General features: G+C 36.9%; 2 protein-coding genes across 16 annotated transcripts in view; one reads left to right on the top strand and one right to left on the bottom strand.

The window, feature by feature from the left end:
* Positions 1–129: 129 nt before the first annotated feature.
* Las (lipoyl synthase, mitochondrial) lies at positions 130–2,379 on the bottom strand. Its single transcript, XM_067791141.1, has 5 exons — positions 2,221–2,379; positions 1,780–2,154; positions 1,032–1,188; positions 911–968; positions 130–851 (listed from the first exon to the last, which is right to left on the bottom strand). Exons 1-5 carry the CDS (start codon positions 2,257–2,259, stop codon positions 326–328), a joined length of 1,155 nt encoding a protein of 384 aa, XP_067647242.1. The 5' UTR covers positions 2,260–2,379; the 3' UTR covers positions 130–325.
* A 1,743-nt stretch (positions 2,380–4,122) lies between these two features.
* Positions 4,123–20,266, top strand: part of LOC137233868 (uncharacterized) — a 36,784-nt gene continuing 20,640 nt past the window's right edge. For 4 of the 15 annotated variants that reach the window (XR_010947581.1, XR_010947582.1, XR_010947580.1 and 1 more), the window contains exons 1-2: positions 6,528–6,824; positions 10,244–11,884. Coding sequence is in view for 9 of the 15 variants with exons in the window: in XM_067757347.1 (XP_067613448.1) it covers positions 11,245–11,884 (640 nt within the window). In the remaining 6 variants the exon portion in view is untranslated. Of the gene's footprint in view, positions 4,193–4,755; positions 5,113–6,527; positions 6,825–6,901; positions 6,990–9,629; positions 9,767–10,243; positions 11,885–14,112; positions 14,397–17,694; positions 17,948–20,266 lie in introns of those variants that run through there. The other 11 variants (XM_067757351.1, XM_067757352.1, XM_067757350.1 and 8 more) reach the window with 11 other exon arrangements.

Here is a 20,266-nt window from a genome sequence, read left to right as displayed (position 1 = left end):
GATTTTAAGAATTGCTAATAACGTGTTCCTAACGGTCGCTACGTGGTCACGCAAATTTTTGACTCGTGTTTACCAACACTTGATTGTTGATAAACTTATTTAATAAAATATAAAAATATGTAATACAAATTATTTCTTTCCAACTAAAATTTTACTACGAAGCGTATCGTTATATAAATACATATAGCACTATATTACATCCAACAATGGGTGCTAAACATTAAGCTAAATTATTATTTTAAAGAGATATTGTATACAATAGATGATTAAGCATATGCAATATATTCCAAACGACATTCTTAACAACTTATTCCCATTGCTTTTACTACAGTTCATTTGCGTTCTCGCCTTTTCCCTGCCGATTCTTCAATATGCTTGTTATGAAAAATTCTCCAGCCTTGTACGAACTACGTACCAATGGACCGCTTGCAGTATACAAGAAACCCAATTCATTGCCACGTTTTTCCCAGTGCTTGAATTTTTCTGGCGTAACATATTCAATAACTTTTAAATGCCTATTCGTCGGTTGCATATATTGGCCCAAAGTTAGACATTCCACACCGGCTTCTCTCAAGTCCATCATGGTTTGTCCAATTTCTGCGTCTGTCTCTCCCAAACCAAGCATTATTGAACTTTTGGTGACAAGTCTTGGATTAAATTGTTTCGCTTCACGCAACACCAATAATGTTTGGCGATAGTGTGCACGACGATCGCGTACAAATGGCGTCAGTTTTTCAACTGTTTCTATATTGTGCGCATAAACATCCAAGCCGCTGATTGCTATATTTTTGACGCATTTCAAATCTCCGCGGAAATCAGGTACTAAGCACTCAACGAAAATGTTTGGATTACTGCAAAGTGCGATAAAGATTACAATATTTGTTTGTTATTTATTTATTTTGAATGTTACCGTGCTTTTATTTCGCGTACAGTTTCCGCAATATGTGTTGAGCCACCATCGGGTAAATCTGTAGCAAGAAATTCGTTATAGTAAATTTATAAATTTTTTTTCTATATAACATTGGTTATACCATCACGATCAACCGAGGTTAACACTATGTAATCTAAACCCCAGGACGCAATAGCTTTGGCTGTATTGACGGGTTCAGCGGGATCAAGTGGTGGTGGTTTGCGAGCTGTTTTAACTGAACAAAATCGACAACCGCGCGTACATGTATCACCCATCAGCTGTGTCAAAATGTAAAATAAAAGATAAGAAATCTATGTATTAGCTACTCAAAACAAATATAATAACAACAACCAAAGGTTATCAACAAGGATCGCAAGCAGATCGAACATTATCAGATGGAATGAATATGTAGTTGAAAGTTGTTGTTGTTGTAGCGATAAGGTTGCTCCCCAAAGGCTTTGGGGAGTGTTATCGACGTGATGTTCCTTTGCCGGATACAGATCTGGTACGCTCCGGTAACACAGCTCCATTAAGGTGCTAGCCCGACCATCTCGGGAATGATTTATATGGCCAAATTAAACCTTCGGGTCATCCCTCCCTCCCCACCCCAAGTTCCATGAGGAGCTTGGGGTCGCCAGAGCCTCGTCTGTTAGTGAAACGGGATTTGCCGCTCGAAGGTGAGGTTGACAATTGGGTTTGGAGAAGCTATATATTGAGCTGGCAACCTGAAAAGGTTGCGCTACACAACCCCTTGAATCTGGTATTTTAGTCACCTCTTACGACAGGCATTCCTACCGCGGGTATATTCTAACCCCCTAACCCGCTGGGGTTGAAAGTGTGATGTGATTACTTTTCGAAATCTTTCTTACCATAATTGTGGCAGTTTGTGTACCATGTTCTCCGCCGCCCCAACACTCGCCAATATTGGGACAACGTGCTTCTTCACATACTGTTGCTAGCTTTAAATCACGTAGTTGAGTCTTAATTTTAGAAAAATTTTTACCCATTGGTATAGTCGTTTTTAACCATGGCGGCAGACGCAACCGCTCATTTTCACCCTTCTCTCGCCTAAGTTTGCCTTCATAAACAGTCCACTCATCGCGTGTATACTCTGGATTTTGTACAAAATCTTGGAAATTTGGTCCCTTGGCTAAACGTTCACGTATTTCTTCAAGTTTCTCATTCGATGCGGGGGCTGGTACATTCGTCGCAGCACTCCTGAGTGCTCCGCAAGCGCTGATATGCTGTGTGATGAAATTATTACACATCATTTTGTAATGTTAAAATTACATAATCTTTGTATATCTTACCACTTTGACTGGGGACTTACAAACACACTTTCGCAGCATTTTGCTTGAAAATTTACTTGATTTTATTTAAAGACGCCTTTTCATGCGTATATTTCCCCAGAATTGGAGTGTAATAAGTAAATTACAATTTGCAAATAAATAGACCAGCTGATTTTGACACATATGTAATTTTTAAATAATAATACAGTGGCGCTCAAAACTGACGTATTCTTGACTATCAGTCGCTAGAGGACGCAGAGTTTCAATAATGCCGGAATTGCATATACGCGCTTCAATTACGGCTTACAGTGAAAGTTTTAGGCCGGACTTATATAAAAACCACGCTGCATCGTTTTTACGCTTTGACAGCGCCTTAGGTTTAGAATACATTTACCCTTTGCTTCGCTTTATATTCCACAAACGTTGTCCAAATAACGCACCAAAGCCTCCTATATAAATCAGACATTGTTGGACTTGTCAAAGCAAAGCGAAAAACACGTCAAAACTTATATCATTTGACTATCGGAAAGAGGTTTGTGATATAGGCTTGTTGGCGGTGGTTGTCACCAAGTCGTTAGTGATGTTTCTCTTAAGTCCTCTATCAAATGATAAACAGGCAAAAGTGTCAAAAATAGTCTCGCGCCATGAACAAAGCTAGCTAGACACAAATCACACACAGAAGATTGCGCATCTACGTCACACTTGACTGCTTGAGCGAATGAAAGAACGAAAGAGAAAAACAAGAGCTAAAGGAAAATGACGTAAAAAAACAGCTGATCTTTTATTTACATGCGCAATGCGCAATCTTGTGCGTGTGATTTGTGCTAGCTAGATATGAAAACAAACAGGACAGCAAAGGAACAAAACGCATGCCGAACTCTTCGACTTAATTTTCTTATCCAAAACTCGCGGAAGAGGAGCGCATACTCCCCAGGAAAACGCGAGTCACTCTTGCTCAACTTCGTTCTGGATACTGTAACAGGTTAAACTCTTACCGACATACAAAATGTATGCCCCGCTTGCAATGTGTCCCCACATGACACAAACCATCTCTTTAATTGTAATGTGGAACCAACGCCTCTAACACCCATTTTCTTATGGTCCACCCCTGTTGAAACGGCAAGTTTCCTTGGACTCCCGTTAGAGGATATTGATGACAATTTGTGATCGGTCGCGGCTATTAGGTGGGGCGAGCATTGCTACAACAACAACAACAACAACTTGATTTTCTAGAGAACACCAACCTGTTTCAGCGCGTCGTTGCGATTCTCCAGTGCGCCCCCTTGTGGAGCTAATCTCTTTGATTTTATTCCCGATATAATCAGTTTCCAATGCAATTTAGGCAAGGTGGAAATGAGGCTACGCATCATAGACGCGTACATGATATTTCATGTATCTACAAATCCTCTACGCTTTAAGGGCCAATTAAACTTCCTTAACCTTAACGCCATAGTCGTAACCATACCCATATCCATAACCGTCTCCAATGTGTGATCGATTAATGGTGCTTTAACCAACAAATCGTGAAAATTTTATAAAAATGAAAACTCAAAAAATTACAACCACATTCCACAAAAAATAAGTTTTAGTCATAACGTATGCAAAACAATGAATAAAATCTACAAACAGTTATTAAATTCACCAACTAAAATATTTTTAGGTTATGGATATAGCGAGAAATCAAAATCCTTTTGGTAGCTACATGAAACTTCCATGCTTTGTCGCTTTCATGCAGCTGAAGCCTCGTACGCAGCTTTCCATTCATGTACATGTGTTCGACATCAAAGCGTACGGATTTCGCCTGCAACGTCTATGGCGCGTAGCCTCGTGTGCACCTTGTTTAGAGAAACATCATAAAACAACCCTGGCTACCTGGTCACATGCAACCCTGCATCCAATATTTTAAACGTCACATTTCCTCTACTTGTGTGTCAAAATAGTCTAATTGGAAGAGTTTTTTCGTGAACGGCTGGTGATATTGCTTTTGCTCATGGTGGGTTCTTTAATTGTAAATTTTCTAATTTAATAAAAACAAAAGTGCCTATTTCACACATAAAAATGTAAACAAATGCTAGGGAAATGCGCGCGTTAATATATGAATGAAAAATGATAAGAAAATATGCAAAAAAGTGTCCGAAAGAAATTTGTCTATCCTCGGTGCACAAAATAAAAGGCAAAATGCCAATACAGCAACCGTCGCAAAGGCGCAACGCAGCCGAGAGTGTGCCAGAGAACAATTTGTAATGCTTTGTTGCTAAATGAAAAGTGGATGGTGTTCAAAGAATGGTTATTTAAATGAAAATTAACTGATCAAACACGTCATAATTTACAATAAAAAAAAATCGCAGCTTAAATCCTATGAATATTTTAATTATAGAAAAGTGCTGTACTTATTTGTTTGTCAGCTAAATACTCCTCATAATTCTAATAAGAATCAAGTGGATGGCTTTTGGAGTTCGTCAGGGTGTGACCGCAAATTGGCTTCCGTTTTGGATGTTCACTGAAGTGTAAAATGCACCTGCCATATTGCTCCTGAGCCCATTCGTTTTTTCAAAATTGTACCCACCTGTTCTTTATGCGTATACCCTCTTGAAATTACGGATCGATTTGTGAAAAAGTATAAAAAAAAATTGTTTGTAAAAGCAGTCTGTTATGTGCAATAACAGTGAAAAGCAGTAAATGCATGCCGACAATTTGTTTTACTATTCAAGCATTATACATATATATTTTTTACCATATTCGCTTTGCCATATGTAATTGCCAATTTGGTAATTAGCTGTAGACAACGGAAAATTTGTTAAGTATTATTTCTCGCTCCAATTGGAAATGGCGAACATGAGCTAGAGAGTGAGAGAATGAAAAAGTTACTCTCAAATTAGTGATGGAAGATACAGGTGAATAAACAAAATGCAGGTGAATATTTGGTACACCACAATTTTTATTAAACATTTTCTTTCAGGAAAGGGGTTTCTGCGGTTATTATGCCTGGTATTCAGCTTTTTCGGGTACTAATCCAACTAGGGAACCTAGCACCCCATGTGTGCCCGTTACAAGAGGAGTCTAAAATCCAAACACCGGAAGGTTCGAGTGGCAAAAAACAATCGCTCTAGCCTGTCTGGCTCGCTTCCCAAGGCAGCCGGTTCTATGTACCCGAGCGTCTCAGGATTTTTCCCGACCAAGGGCTGTCATTTCAGTGAAACCCCATTTAATTTGCACTGCTACAGCAACAACAACAACCAAACCAACAGCCTGACTGGCTGGTATCGGATTCAGACCTCAATATATTGCCGATATCCCTAAACATTGCCCTAAGGCCTGAAAAATCTTGATTATAAAAATCACAAGTTGTTTCTAATGCTTACGATTTAACTCAACAACAGTTCTGAATGTCATCTAACTTTTCTATATCTGCTCTCAAGATATCCTCTTATTAGGGGATAAACACCTAAGCCCAATATCAAATTTTAACATAAGGCGGTAAGGCTTGCTTGTTGTTGTTGTTGTTGTTGTAGCGATAAGGTTACTCCCCGAGGGCTTTGGGGAGTGTTATCGATGTGATGGTCCTTTGCCGGATACAGATCCGGTACGCTCCGGTACGCTCCGGTAATACCGCACCATTAAGGTGCTAGCCCGAACATCTCGGGAACGATTTATATGGTCACATTAAACTTTCAGTTCATCCCTCCCTCCCCATCCCCAAGTTCCATAAGGAGCTTGGGGTCGCCAGAGCCTCGTCTGTTAGTGAAACGGGATTGGAGAAACTATATATTGGGCTACACAACCCCTTGAATCCCAAGGCTTGCTTGTCGTAGGCACCAGCACCGTACATTATGAGGCAATGAAGCCAATCCCGCCGTCCTAAAGGTAATCCGACAAATGTTTTTCTGGCATGAAAGCCTCACACAATTTCATCTGGATTCGACGATTTGGAATCCACATAAAAACTGTTGTTCCCTGAGCCGTGGGAAAATTATTATCAAAAGGTGCTAGCACCAGAGCGTGCTGGTTTTATATCCGACAAAGCAATGCCTCTGTCCTTAATACTTCCACTCTTCAAGTTATGCCTTGTGGCTACAACAATAACAACATTCCAGAGGTTAGGAATTTTCAATCCTGAGATTATTCGCGGACAACTCATTGTCACATTTTAGACACGAGTCTGACTCCACCAGTCAACTCAGCGAACTCGATTATTTAACCTGTGCTCACATGATTCATCACTATTTAGGTGTTCTCTCAATCATTCACATTTGCCATTCGTACTCATTTGGCCAAAGTAATTCAAGCGGTTATGGCCACTATACCTAGTGTAAGTCAATTGGATTTAGTGTTTTTGCTAACTGAGACGATTGGACATTGAAAAAGCCAAACGCGGATAGTTGTCGAGTGTATATGCCGCTAGAATTTAACTTAATACACAATTGTGGGGAAAAATAGAAGCATGAATAAAAAATTTAAATAAATTAATTAAAAAATAATAAAAAAAACTGCTATCTTAAGAATAAATTAAGGTAGCAAAAGCTTTTAAATTCAAATTCATTAACGTAATAAATAGATTGAATTAAAATAACAAAACTATACAGCGGCACGAAAACCAATTTGACAAACCCAAAATAAAATAAAAAGTAATAATAAAATAAACTTGCTAAAATCTTTGAAAATCGCGCACTGTTGAAGATATTTCGAAATTATTTGTGGTTGTTATTTCTTGTGCGAAATTTGTGTAACATAAATAGACCGAGGCAGTGAATTGCCGCCCTTGGTCGTTGAACGTCTCTACATTTGGATGTGTAAAGTGGACGTACCAATGTACATACATACATACATAGCTGCTAAAAGTATCTTACACAGCTGATGATGAGTTCGCGGTTGCTGTAATTACGTTTATTTTTATACTCAGCGTGCTTTGCACACAGAGTACATTAACTTTGATTGGATAACTGTTGGTTGTACAGGTATAAAGGAATCGAGATATGTAGATATAGACTTCCATATATGAAAATCATCAGCATAGAAAAAAAAAATTTGATTGAGCCATGTCCGTCCGTCCGTCCGTTAACACGATAACTTGAGTAAATATTGAGATATCTTCACAACTTTGGTACACGAGCTTATCTGTACCCAGAATAGATCGGTATTGAAAATGAGCGAAATCGGATGATAACCACGCCCACTCTTTATATACATATATAAAATTTTGGAAAACAACAAAACCTGATTATTAGTAAATAATACACCTAGAATTTTGAAATTTGACATGTGGACTGATATTGAGACTCTTGATAAAAATTTTAAATTTTTTTTAAATGGGCGTAGCACCGCTCACTTGTGATAAAATAAAACAAATATTATTAATCAAAAATCGTTAAACCTATCGTAACAAAATTCGGCAGAGAGGTTGCCTTTGTTATAAGGCATGCTTTGAATAAAAATTAACGAAATCGGTTAAGGGCCACGCCAACTTTTATATAAAAGATTTTTAAAAGGTCCATGGACGAATAAAATAAGCCATATCTTTGCGAAAAAGAGCTTTATATCAATGGTATTTCATTTCCCAAGTGGATTTATAACAATAAATAGGAAAAAATTCAAATTTAAAAAAATGGGCGTGGCACCGCCCCTTTTATGACTAAGCAATTTTCTATGTTTAGGGAGACATAACTCCAAGAAAAATTAACGGATTGTATTAAAATTGGGTACACAGATTTTCCCTATAGCAGGAAATATTTCTAGTAAAAATGGACGGGATCGGTTAAAGACCACGCCCACTTTTATATAAAACAAGTTTAAAAGGGTCGTAGACTAGAATAATACGCTATAACTTAGCAAAAAATAGTTTTGAATCAATGATATTTCACTTATCTTGTTTTATTGTAAGAGGAATTGGGGAAACTAATTTTTTTAACCGGGCAGTGCCAGTGTTATGTAGAAAAGTAATTTATCTGAAATGAAATGTACAATTGAAGCTCACGCTGAGTATATAATGTTCGGTTACACCCGAACTTAGCCGTCCTTACTTGTTTTTTAATTTTGCCTTTTGTTTTCGTTCTTTTTTGTTTCAATGTCATAGGCGCACTCTTGTCAGCCGGACTGTTCCAAAAGTGTTTCAGAAAAACCACATAAAAGCGAAACTTGAACTAAATGGGAGCCACTAAAATTTCTCTGTGTTTTACTTTTGAATTTTAGTGCTTAGCGTTAGAATAATAAAACCATGAAAACATTTTAATTGATATTACAAATAGTTTTTGAGTAATGCAAAATAAATATTTCCAAAATAACAGTGCAGTTGCAGATGCGGATGCCTTTGTTTAGTCTCAGCTAAATGAGTACCCAAACTATGTTATTTACTTTGTTTTTATTACTTGAAGGACTTAATGCTCTGAACTTCACTGCAATCGCATCAACATCGTTTTCTGTAACATATGCGTTTTTTTTTGCTCGACTACAGATATCACAAGGTTCAATGATCCCCACTGATCCGACTGTGAGGACGACGACATGAGACAATCTTGTCATCTCTAACCAAAATGGCCGAAACTTATTCAATTGGCGCTTAACCGCTGTAACTGTTTTCACCGGCCAACAAGTCGCTTCTTCGTTGGGCTAATTGACGCCAATTGGTAACATCAAGCCTTATCATTGTTCGGCAGCCGTCTGTAGGGGATTTCTGTGCTTGTACATATATACAAATTAATTATAAATTTCTGGCATTATAAGTTTTTCAGCAAAGTCGAAAGTATGTACTTCGGTTTTGGTGTGGTCAGATTCAAGGGGCTGTGTAGCGCAATCCTTCAGGTTGCCAGCGCAATATATTTATAGCTTCTCCAAACCCAATTGTCAACCTCACCTATCCGCAGCGAATCCTGTTTCACTAACAGACACGGCTCTGGCGACCCAAGCTCCTCAATTGGTGGTGGGGAGGGAGTTATGGCCTGAAGGTTTAATGTGGCCATATAAATCGTTCCCGAGATGGTCGGGCTAGCACCTTAATGGTGCTGTGTTACCGGAGCGTACCGGATCTGTATCCAGAAAAGGATCATCACATCGATAAGCCCGGCTTCATGCTTACGAAGAAATCCAAGTTATAACGATTTGAAAAAATGTGTTCCCTGTTAAGGGGGTGATTTGGGGAATGGTCGGGCTAGTACTTTAATGGTGCTTTGTTACCGGAACGTACAACAACATCGATATCACTCCCCAAAACCTTCGGGGAGTGACTTTGTCATTAATACATCAACATATGAGGAATCAAACAAATATTCACCAAATAGTGCCGCTATAACCCTTAAAACAAACTCGAAACGATTATCGAAATGAACATAAAACCAATCCTGGAACTTTCCTGGAATAATGATGCCGAAATAGTTTCTGACATAATCCTGTAAAATACCGAAATAATGTGAAAACAATACTGAAGTTATTATCTTTAGAAAAATCCCGAAGGTATGCTTAAAAAGTTTCGGAATGGTCCGGAAACAATTCCAGGAAAATCACCAAAAGCAAATTGGAAATTGTACAGAGACAGTGCCAACATTTTTTCGCAATGTCCCAGAAATAGTTCCGATAGGTTTGTAGTTAAGCACGTTTTGTATGTATTAAGATGAGCAAACACGAAGCTCTAAGCAAGAACAACTCAACTGGCCTCGCATTTATCTTTTACTATTGATTTGTTTATGCATATGCACATTAGGGCGGGTCAAATTGTATGGGGAAAAATGGGAGAAAAAAACTTCATGTGCACATCCAGTTTCTGAATCTATGGGTTGTTGTTGCTGTTGTTGTTGTTGTAGCAGTGCATCCGAATTTGACATTTATTTTAATGTATTTTATTTGTGAGAGCCGCTATTGGGATTGTGATATAAAATTTTCTAACAAAATTAGTTAGGTTTGAAATTCATTTCAGACCTATGGTCCCATGGACAATATTACTCAGTATGACCCATAGATTCAGAAACTGGATGTGCCTTTTCAACAATAAATTTGACCCACCCTAATATACATATATTACAAATGCATATTAATTTTATTTGTTTGCTATACCTAGTTACAGTTGCAGAATTTGCGGCTATTCAACCTGTCGACCAACTAACCATCCAACTAACCGAACCGGATAGTACCAAAGAATCACCCAAGCACCATACAAACGTCCATAATTGTGTTCTTAAGCGATTTTTCAATCAATTGCTCCAGCACTGCAGAATGTACATTGGGTATTTCTGAAAATAATGCTGCATAATGAAATACAGATAGCAACAGCAGCTGTTGTTGTACTTGTCGCTTATTGAAATTTAGAAAAAAAGACTATCAAATACAATAAAACGCGCCTAAAATATCTTTGTACCTGCAGCCAAAAAAGCTAACGAACTCTGTAAATTTAAAACACCAACAAAGAAGCAGCAATAAGAAACAGGAATTCGGAACACAGACAAGACAAGAAAAGGTAACACCCACGGATTCACACATACACAAGCTCACGGGCGCTCGTAGGAATCCATAAGTGAGTGCTTACCCACGAGGTACCCATCATCACACGTCATCCAACGCTTTTAAAATTTACAACATCCCACCATCTCTTATTGGCACACGCACGTTTTCTTTCCAAAGGCAACCACAGCACCTATTTTATGTTTGCTATTTGTAAATACATGCATACATACTAACTATAGTGATAAGAACGAACGCACAAAATAGAGAATAGCCAAGCAAAAGACAAAGAAAATTAAATAAAAACAGCTATGCAGAAGGAAGTCAATGGGCAGCAAGCACCTAGTGAAATAAGCAAAGAGAACAAAAATTAATTTTGCAGGGAAAGTAGCACGGGGAAGCGCACTAAAATGAATACTGTGCAACACAACTAGTTAATTAATTAACTAACTTATTACAATATAGACACATATATTAAGTAAGCTCGAAAATTCCTATACCGTACAGCAAGCAGTCAATACCAAAGCAGTTTACCTGCACGTTTTCTCTCAGCTCTTGACAAACAAACAATCGAAAAATAAGCAAATTCTCTACGTGCTTCTATTTGTTCTGTCATAAAATATGACATCATATTCTAATCCAAATGATTCTAACGTAACAACAATGGATAACATAAGCGCTACGACAACAATAACCACAGCACCATCAACAAACGCTCTAACCGCAAATACTAGCACAGGTGCACAGAATGTCGATGGCAGGCATAACTTTCACACAACACTTGAACGTTTATCATATGAAAGTGCAACAACACCATCATCGTATGACTATGATGTAGCGCTTAAGTTTGGTGAAACAAGGCAGCAAGAACAGCGGCAACAAGATCACCAATTGCTAGATACACCACCAAGCAATTGTGGTACTGATTATGAGTGCGATTCATTTTCGGATGGGCATGAGAAGATCGATACAACACCGGAAAATTTGAGAAAGATTGATGATATCATTGAACAACATCAACAACAGCGACAGCAGGAGAAACTACGGCAGCAGCCACAGCAACAGCAACAACAACTAAAACAACATTCATCCTCGCATTATCTTAGTAATTCTGAAGTCATGGCCAACAGCGTAACTGATTGTGTTAGAGACAACATTGGTGCTGGCAGTGCTGCTGGCGGCTATGGAATTGGGCTTGCCGCCGCTGTTGATGACTCAAATGCAAAAACATGCTTTGGCAAACCGCTTTGCAATGAACAAGGTGAGCAAAAATCAGAAAACAGGTAGATTCAGCAAATGTAATAGGTAGATACGTATGTAAATAGTAATGAAAGCAAATTGAGTGATCTGTTGTTTATGTTTTTATTAGGCTTTATATAGAAAAGTGTGTAAGCTCGATTTCAGTTGGAAAGCTGTAGATTAATTATATCTATTGAACTCTGTGATGCAGCTCTTTCGCTATACAATTTATTGAGCTGAATAATAGCCTTATTTTAATAACTTCGAACATTTTCGAAAATGATGTCTATGAGGGGAACATATCTCCGAGATACTTAACTCTTTTTTTTTGGAAGCTAGGAGGCTGGAACAACATATCTAGGGACCGTATCGTGTGTTACGATTCGTATCAGAATGTATTCTTCACTCAATTTGTAAATAAGAAACTGCCAAACTATTTATAGAAATTATAAATTATAAATCCAACTAGTACGCGAAGTCTCTAGTTCACATATGTCGTTATTCGGACTAACGATTTCAGAGCTATTTTGATTTAATGTTTCAGTGAAAACTTGATTTCGATACGAATCGTAACACACGATACGGGTCCAGGCGACTTCGGGACGATTAAATGTTTGAGATTTAGGAGGCGTTGAGCATGTCATCGGCGTTATAAAATTTTCTATCTTCGAAATTTTCGAAAAGTGGCTACTTCATGAGTTAGGAGCATAAAACATGTCTTCGACACGTTCAACTTTTATATCTTTTTTTAATTTTTTCTTAATTTAATTGTGATGAGCAAATGGGGAATAGATATGTCAAACAAAATTTTTGTAAGTCGCTAAGACCAACCCTGAGTTAAATTTACGAAACGGTGGAGGGAGTACTGTCCGTTTATCGTCTACACAAAAGGAGTATTCGTGTCTGATTATGTACCTTCTTAAATGTTCTAAAAATTCTTAAAAAAAAATATATATATAACTTGAAACTATAGTTACTGTTATAACACTACATACGGAGTTCGAATTATGGTTGTTGGCATTCGTAATTTGAGTCCCGCTGAAGTCTCTTTTACGGGCCGATTCTGAGCGTTACCGGTAAAATAGTCCCCAGAACATTATGTAACCGAAAATCGTTACCAGTTCTTTTATTCGCGATTCTGGCCAAAGTGGTAACGCTGTCATCATCGAAAAACTCACCAATGTCTGTGGTGAAATTTAAAAGTTGGTTTTCTTCGCTTTATCCATGGCGGAACGATACAAAGTGGTAGCATGCGACAGCTGAATATAAACTTTTTTATTTGATTTGATACATAAACTTCCGGCGCAGCTCGATTTTGACATTCGTCCATCGAATTTACAAAAACAAAGTACATGGAATTTTTATTTATGTTCGTAGGTATGTCACCATGCTGCCACCTTCCGCCATGGCTTTACCGAAAATGTGTCACTCGTAGATACGAGGCTAACAAATGAACGAGACGATGTGTATATATGTACATACATGCATAAGATTTTACATAGTTGTATTGTAATTTATTCTGTGAAAGTACATAATGTAAACAAATATATAATATATAGCAAGAGGCAACACTTTTTTACTATTATCTTTACTTATTTGCGCTTACAATTCTTTATTTTTCAGTTTTGCGTTTTTCTAAACAACAGCTGTTGTTTGGTTATTTCGATGTAACCACCTACTTTTGTGGGTAAAAAATTATCCGTCTACTTTCTCGGATAGAATACCAAAAGGGTGTAAAAGTTTCCACATGATTTCGTTACCGCGGTAAAGAATGTTGTTACCACACTAGAATCGGGGCGTTAATGAAAATAATACATTGAACTTTATTTACACAATTTTTACTCAATCTGTATTAAAACTGAGCCACTTTAGTCATAGCATAGGCTCTGGTGTGAGCAGGCCAAGTCTGATCTCACATCGTTCACTTGCGTCAAATTTATCTTTACAAACTGCTTTTTTTATTGGCGTCGTGCTCGTAAAAGTACATACATATAAACTTACACACACACACGTGTTGGCAGATGTATTTTGTTTTGCTTTGATTTCGCAAATTCGTTCTCACTTTTGGAGCTTACGATCATTGTTCGAAGTTGTTGTTATTGTTGAGATTGTGGTGGCTTATGCCTTTGTGGTTGCTGTGCATTGACGCCTGACTTGTTTCTGTTTCTGCTTACATTGGCTTTGCTAAAAATGTTAATTGTCATTCAGATTGTGTTCACGTCGTACTTGTCGCTCCGGGTTGGTATATTACCTAATGCGGCTTACTCACTTTTATTATAAAATTTTATTTTAATAAAAGTATGTAATTCAGTTCATACTTGCTAGCTGACGAGTTGTGCGCGTAGTGAAATCTATGATTTTAACAAAATTGTGTGCATAGTTAATATTATATTTATTTTTACCATTTAACTCAGAAGCATCTGATCCTCTACTCTTTTATATCAGCTTTGAGTAAGTCTGTGAAATTTAGTATATTAGCTTAAGACATTGACCGAAAAACCTCAACTACCTGAATACAAATGCGTCGTTTTAAAGTAAGTACATCCGCTACAAGTTATTAAAAACTGTTTTCAAGTCAAGTTTAAAAGCCAACATACTTACTTAGTGTATAAAAATGTGCACGAAAAAAGCGTGTGCTTAAAAACGCCTTTGCTGTCTAGAATTTCTCCCCTTTCGTGGTTGTTTGTTTACCTATTATTTACGTATATTTACCTACCCTATTTAGCATAAACTCAGCTCAGTTTGTATTACAATGCGCCAAGTGCTTAATGTATGACTCACCTTTACAGTACAGTCTTGGCAAATAAAAAGTGACATGCGATTTGTTCTGAAAGTTCAGTTGAATGTGTAATGTGCTTTTGGACTTTTTGCGAAGTTTTAGCTTTTGGCTATATGTGAATTCGGCTTGTACTGTTGCTTGGAAATGCCTGCTATGGGAACATTTTAAATTCTGTCTTATTCCGTCAATTGCTTGCGCAAATATTTACAAAAAATACCCTGACAATTTGTTATAGAACTCAACTTTTATATCTGTCTTGGTTATTTTTGATACAAATCTTCTTAAATATATTTAAAGAAATTGTTTTACACAATGTTCAGTCATATTTGTTCTTAAAAGCGGTACTAACTCAAATGATTACTGATTACTATTGGCGAAAATCATATCCATACTGATTTATGAGTGTCGTACTGGTGCAAGTAAATTTTTGTTTCATCCAAGCTTTCTTTCTTCAGAAAATTTTAGTCCATTTAGATCTTGAAACGAACCGAACTGCATGCGTTTAACAAATAGCTGTGCCTATCGGCCCAGAAAAGTCTGTCAAAAATTTTTGAATAGCTATCTTTTGTTTCCTTCAATATTCTTTATTTTGAACGTTAAAATATTTTTGTTGCTAACAAACACGCTAAATGAGTTTTAAGAAATTTGAGGTTTAAAGGTCCTTGATTATAGCATTCATTGCTAAACTAACTTTAAGCTCACACAATAAATTCGCTTCATTAGAATTCTTTCAGTGCCTAGACCCTGCTGTCGTGTGAACCAGAGTATGTTTCTCTCCTTACTGCTGTTATCTTCATTAGTTCATTAGACCTTAGATCCTAAGTAGATCTCTGGAAATCTTTCGAGTCTTCACTTATAGCGTTTTCTTTTCTGGCTAAAGTGTTACGCTTTTTGTACGCCGCGCAAGGGTTGTTGTTCTATTCTAAAAAACAGGCAACGTCTTTACGGGGTATTTCGTTCTTTTGTGAAAATTGTTGCCTGCTCGCAACGCAAAAGCGTTACACTTTTACCCTGTATAAAATGGCGGTGTGGCAGTGCAACTCTGTGAAACTCTCAATTCGCTCGTTAAGTTCCACATATAGTCTGTTAATATGAGTGAATATGGTGAAATGTTCTTTGTATGCACTATAAATGTTGACAATTTTCTGGGGTAACTCTATAAAGGCTTTACCATTTACTTAGGCAACAATTTATTTGAGAAAAGAAAACGCTATTAGTAACTGCTTTATACTATATTTCCTACCCAGTAGTTTTTGTAGCATTGGGAATGATTTCAAAAACAGGCTTAATCATATTTAATGATTTGGGAAAAATTTAAACAACGTGATATCAGGACGGACAAGGCGACAGCTGTTTCGATTATACCTTGTAAATCTCTTCAAAGCCGTTTCTCCCGGGTGTGGGATTTGAACCCGCAATCCTACGATGGTTGAAGTGTTACAAACGCATTCAGTCGCGTCATGCCTTAGTTGTTGTAAACCTTATCCCAATTGCCTTCTTTGCATATTTTTCTTTATTCACAGTCCATACTTCGTATGGCATCATGTGGTAAAGTTAAGCGTTGGTAAGGCGGTTTCAAAGAAACTTGGTGTTGTTGCTTTTTGCGAATTAACTAATGTTGTCTATTTGTATGAGTTTTAAGCGGGGATTGCCCTTATTGCTTTAAATGTATGAAAACATTTATTTGAAGAATTTTTTAAATTTTATAATTTATTTAATGATTTGGGAAAAATTAAACATTATTTTTTTATGACCATTACTGTATGCATACATAAGTATGTGTATAAACAAATTTTACAGTACAAATAGATAGTAAAAAAAGCATAGTTTTTTGTCTCTATTTTGGTTACATTCAGGTGAGCTCGTATCTGCGATCAACAAAAACAAACAAAACCAAATATGCCACGACTTTTCGCCTGCCATTTCTGGCTGTGGCTTGTCGCACCCTGACATGTGACTCATGTGACTGCCTTTGTATTCTAACTTGTTTTTCACTCTTTTTTTTTTTTTGTTAAAAATTACGAGTCGTTTTACGTTTATAAGGAACATCTGAAACCAAATTTGGTTAACACCAACTTGGGTGCTCATCTGCATATGAATTTATTTTTTTTTAAATAAAGTAAATACTTCTATAAATTATACTTGCAGCCCACGATTACTGAATTTCCCTTTATTTATTTGTATTGTTTAAATATTTTTTTTTTATTCATTCTGCATTTTTATGCGTAATTTCAGTACCTTTGTTTGGTGCCGGCATTGTGCTAACTTGCAGAAAAATAGCCGCTTTTTCTATAATTTTTATTGTAGTTATACTAAAAACTTTCCATTAGAATTGTAGGGTGTGATATCGGAGTGACAGTATTAGGCTCTTTCCCTGATGTAAACTTCTGCTTTAATTATGATGTATAGGTACTTTAGGCAATATGAATTCTTGACCTCAAGAAGTACTTGTGTTTGCAACAGTATTTCGCTTTTCTTAACTGACATATTCAATAGCAGGATTGCCATGAAGATTGGATGATATTGAGGTTGTTAGTTCACAAAACAGTCTGAATAGGCATGAGATAAACCTAATACAATATTTTGTTCAGAGTTGAGCCAGAGGGACTCACGTCTCCCTTAGTATGTGCCACTTTATTATATATTTTTTACAATATGATATTTACATATATACTTAGGTCTGTGTATAGCGTTCCAGGCACAAGTTTACAAAATAATTCACCAGTTCACGTATCATAAGGATGTTTGCTTATGCGACTCGGAGGTTGTCTGTTATGATGTCGTAAAAATATATATTTTGCGGAGATTTAGGCTGAGCTTCTCTTCCAGTGTGCGTCGTGCTACTTTTTAATTTCTCCTAAAAATTGAAGATCCGACTCCGAACGGCATTTGCAAGGCAGATCAATTTTGATTGAGGAGCTTTTCATGGCAGAAATGCACTACCGAGGAGCACCGCGGTTAAACACTTTTTTCTAAATGTTTTTGTTATTGATTTTTCCGGGTCTTTAACGCAGTATCTTCGGTGTGTTGACCTAATCAAATACCGCCTCTGACGAAATATTCGAAATTTTAATATACACAAAATAAGTGGACCGACTAAAATCGTTGACCTGCCTCTGCCAACCGCTGCACACTGGTCGGTCTTATATGGAGTTGGTGGTCAAAAATACTCTCAGTAGCGATGTCAACGTGCAACTTTGATTACGGCTTTACAAATATGTGGGAGTTATATTTTCATAAAATTGGTGCGGGTGATACCTTTATTCAGACCTAGAAGCATCCACTTTCACCGCATGCATACAAAAAGTAAGTAGATGTGGGGGAAAAGTGGTAAGATGTGTATCGCAAATACAAAGTTTAATAGGATTAAATTAGGAAAATAAAGTTATTAAAAGATCTTGCATACATAACAATAACAAAACAACAAACACACACAAAAGTTTACATTTGCATATCGTCGACTGGATAAAATAATAACATACGACAATAATTTATCAGTGTGACGCTATCAGAAAACTGTCGCAAAACATAGTTAGTGGCAGAAAGTGGCAGCTGATATTAACACTAGAATCTTAAAACTTTAACTAATAATAAAATATAAGTCCCAACGTGAGGATCTGTGAGGAACCTAACTAAAACTTTAGCTGAAATTGAAATATTTGTGCAAATAAACATTAATAAAGGCACTGGAAATAAAAAAAAAAAACACAACAAGCTAAATACACTAAAACTATTTCAAAATGAAGTAAATACCGTTTATACCTTGTAAATCTCTTCAAAGCCTTTTCTCCCGGGAGTGGGAGTCGAACCCGCACTCCTACGATAGTTGAAATGGTTACAAACGCATTCAGTAACCATTTCAACTATCGTAGGAGTGCGGGTTCGACTCCCACTCCCGGAAGAAAAGGCTTTGAAGAGATTTACAAGGTATAATCGAAACAGCTGCCGCATTGTCCGTCCTGATGTCACGTTGTTTAAATTTTTCCCAAATTATTAAATAAATTATAAAATTAAAAATTGCTTGAAATAAATGTTTTCATACATATACATTTAAAGCGATACGGGCAATCCCCGGGTAACTCATATGAAATAAATACCTTTGACTTCAATATTCATTTCCATTTATTTAACCACAATGATATTTTATGCATTTTTAAATAGCTTAAACTTGCACTTTATTTTTAACTTGATCACACTGCAAAAACCAACTAATACTATAACCTCACTTTTGAAGCTATTCCTAAAGAGTACAGCGCGAATACAACAAAAACAAATATACCTTTTAATAGGCTGTTCTAATAAAGATACTAACGACACATTTGGTGACAAACTTTTCACTTTGATTTTTTTATTTTTGGCCTATGGAACCGACTAGAGATATACGCCGCCGATAAACGCCGCCGCCGCCGAATGTCAAAAATATCGGCGCGGCGGCGGCGTTCGGCGCGTTACTATATTTTCTACTCTTTTAAGACTGTCTAGGCATTTATTGTTCATCTCGAAAATTGGTCCGATATGGTCGAAAGGTGTATCAAGGGATGCGCATCACTGCCATTTATAAAAATCCAATTGCGAAATTTAACACTTTCTAACCGTTCAAAAGTTATTTGAGAAAACAGACGCTTTCAATGCCAGCTTAACACGGATTTCGCATCACCAAGTTATTAAAACAAAACACTTAAAAAAATTATATAATAAATTTAAATGCTCACTTAGCACAATTTTTTCAAAAAATTAATTAAGTACAATGAATTTATATAAAGTGCCCCAAGTCCAACATATTTTCAAATTGTCCCCAAGTTGTTAAAAAAGCAAGTTACCCGAAAAAGGTGCCGAATTTTATTTCTCGATTGACTGAAAGAATAAGCGAAATAAGTGATGCAAAATCCTTTAGTAGGCTCCAGTGGTTTAAATTCTCCTTAGAAATGCTTCTCAGCTCACACTTAAGTTGCATATGTCTTCAACACGTATGAGAAGGGTTTGAAAAATCAATTTATTTGCTGAACTATAAAATAGCGTCGGAAATCTTAATTTTTATTTTCACACTTCATCATTCAACACCCAAGTCTCTTGGTTTGACATTTCCTAAAGTTGGCGGCCCTATCCCAACTAGTCCCTTGGAGTGAATCACATTGGATATAGCCTATCAACCATGTTTAAATATGACCAAAACGTTACAAATGTGAATACGTAGGTACATTTTTTAACCATATCCAAATGACCGGGTGTTCTACTAGCCAAACGTAGGGGATAGTCGAACTAGTTTGAAAACAGAGGGCGGTCATCCATAATGAGCTCTTATATCATAAGGCCGGAATCGAAGAGTATTGAGGTCAATATATCGAACACAAACGTCTGCAAATTTTGTTCTACATTTTAAAACTTTTATCCACGGTCCTTGTAAAGTTTAAATTATGTAGATGTCCACCACCACACATGAATTACGCAATGATATCGACTTAGACTGCTCATGATTTCGGGGGCGACATCCTTGGCCGAATAGTTACTCCCTAACGTTTCAATGTGTTTTTTTGGTGTAGCTCGGAAGCATAGCGCGACAAAACATTCGTCAGAAAGTCTCGGAGCTACACCTAGACCTTCTAGGAAACTATCGTCGACGAAGGT

This window comes from Eurosta solidaginis, chromosome 5, assembly GCF_040869045.1.
Source record: "Eurosta solidaginis isolate ZX-2024a chromosome 5, ASM4086904v1, whole genome shotgun sequence".
Classification (NCBI taxonomy): Eukaryota; Metazoa; Arthropoda; class Insecta; order Diptera; family Tephritidae; genus Eurosta; species Eurosta solidaginis.
The sequence above is the reverse complement of the archived record's forward strand: the minus strand, read 5'-3'. Positions and strand labels throughout refer to the sequence as shown.

Coding starts and splice junctions, on each gene's coding strand:
- Las (XM_067791141.1), bottom strand. CDS start 2,259: ATGCTGCGAAAGTGTGTTTGTAAGTCCCCAGTCAAAGTG. Junction 969..1,031: donor AACCTCGGTTGATCGTGATG/GTATAACCAATG, acceptor TTCTTGCTACAG/ATTTACCCGATGGTGGCTCA. Junction 852..910: donor GTACGCGAAATAAAAGCACG/GTAACATTCAAA, acceptor CGCACTTTGCAG/TAATCCAAACATTTTCGTTG.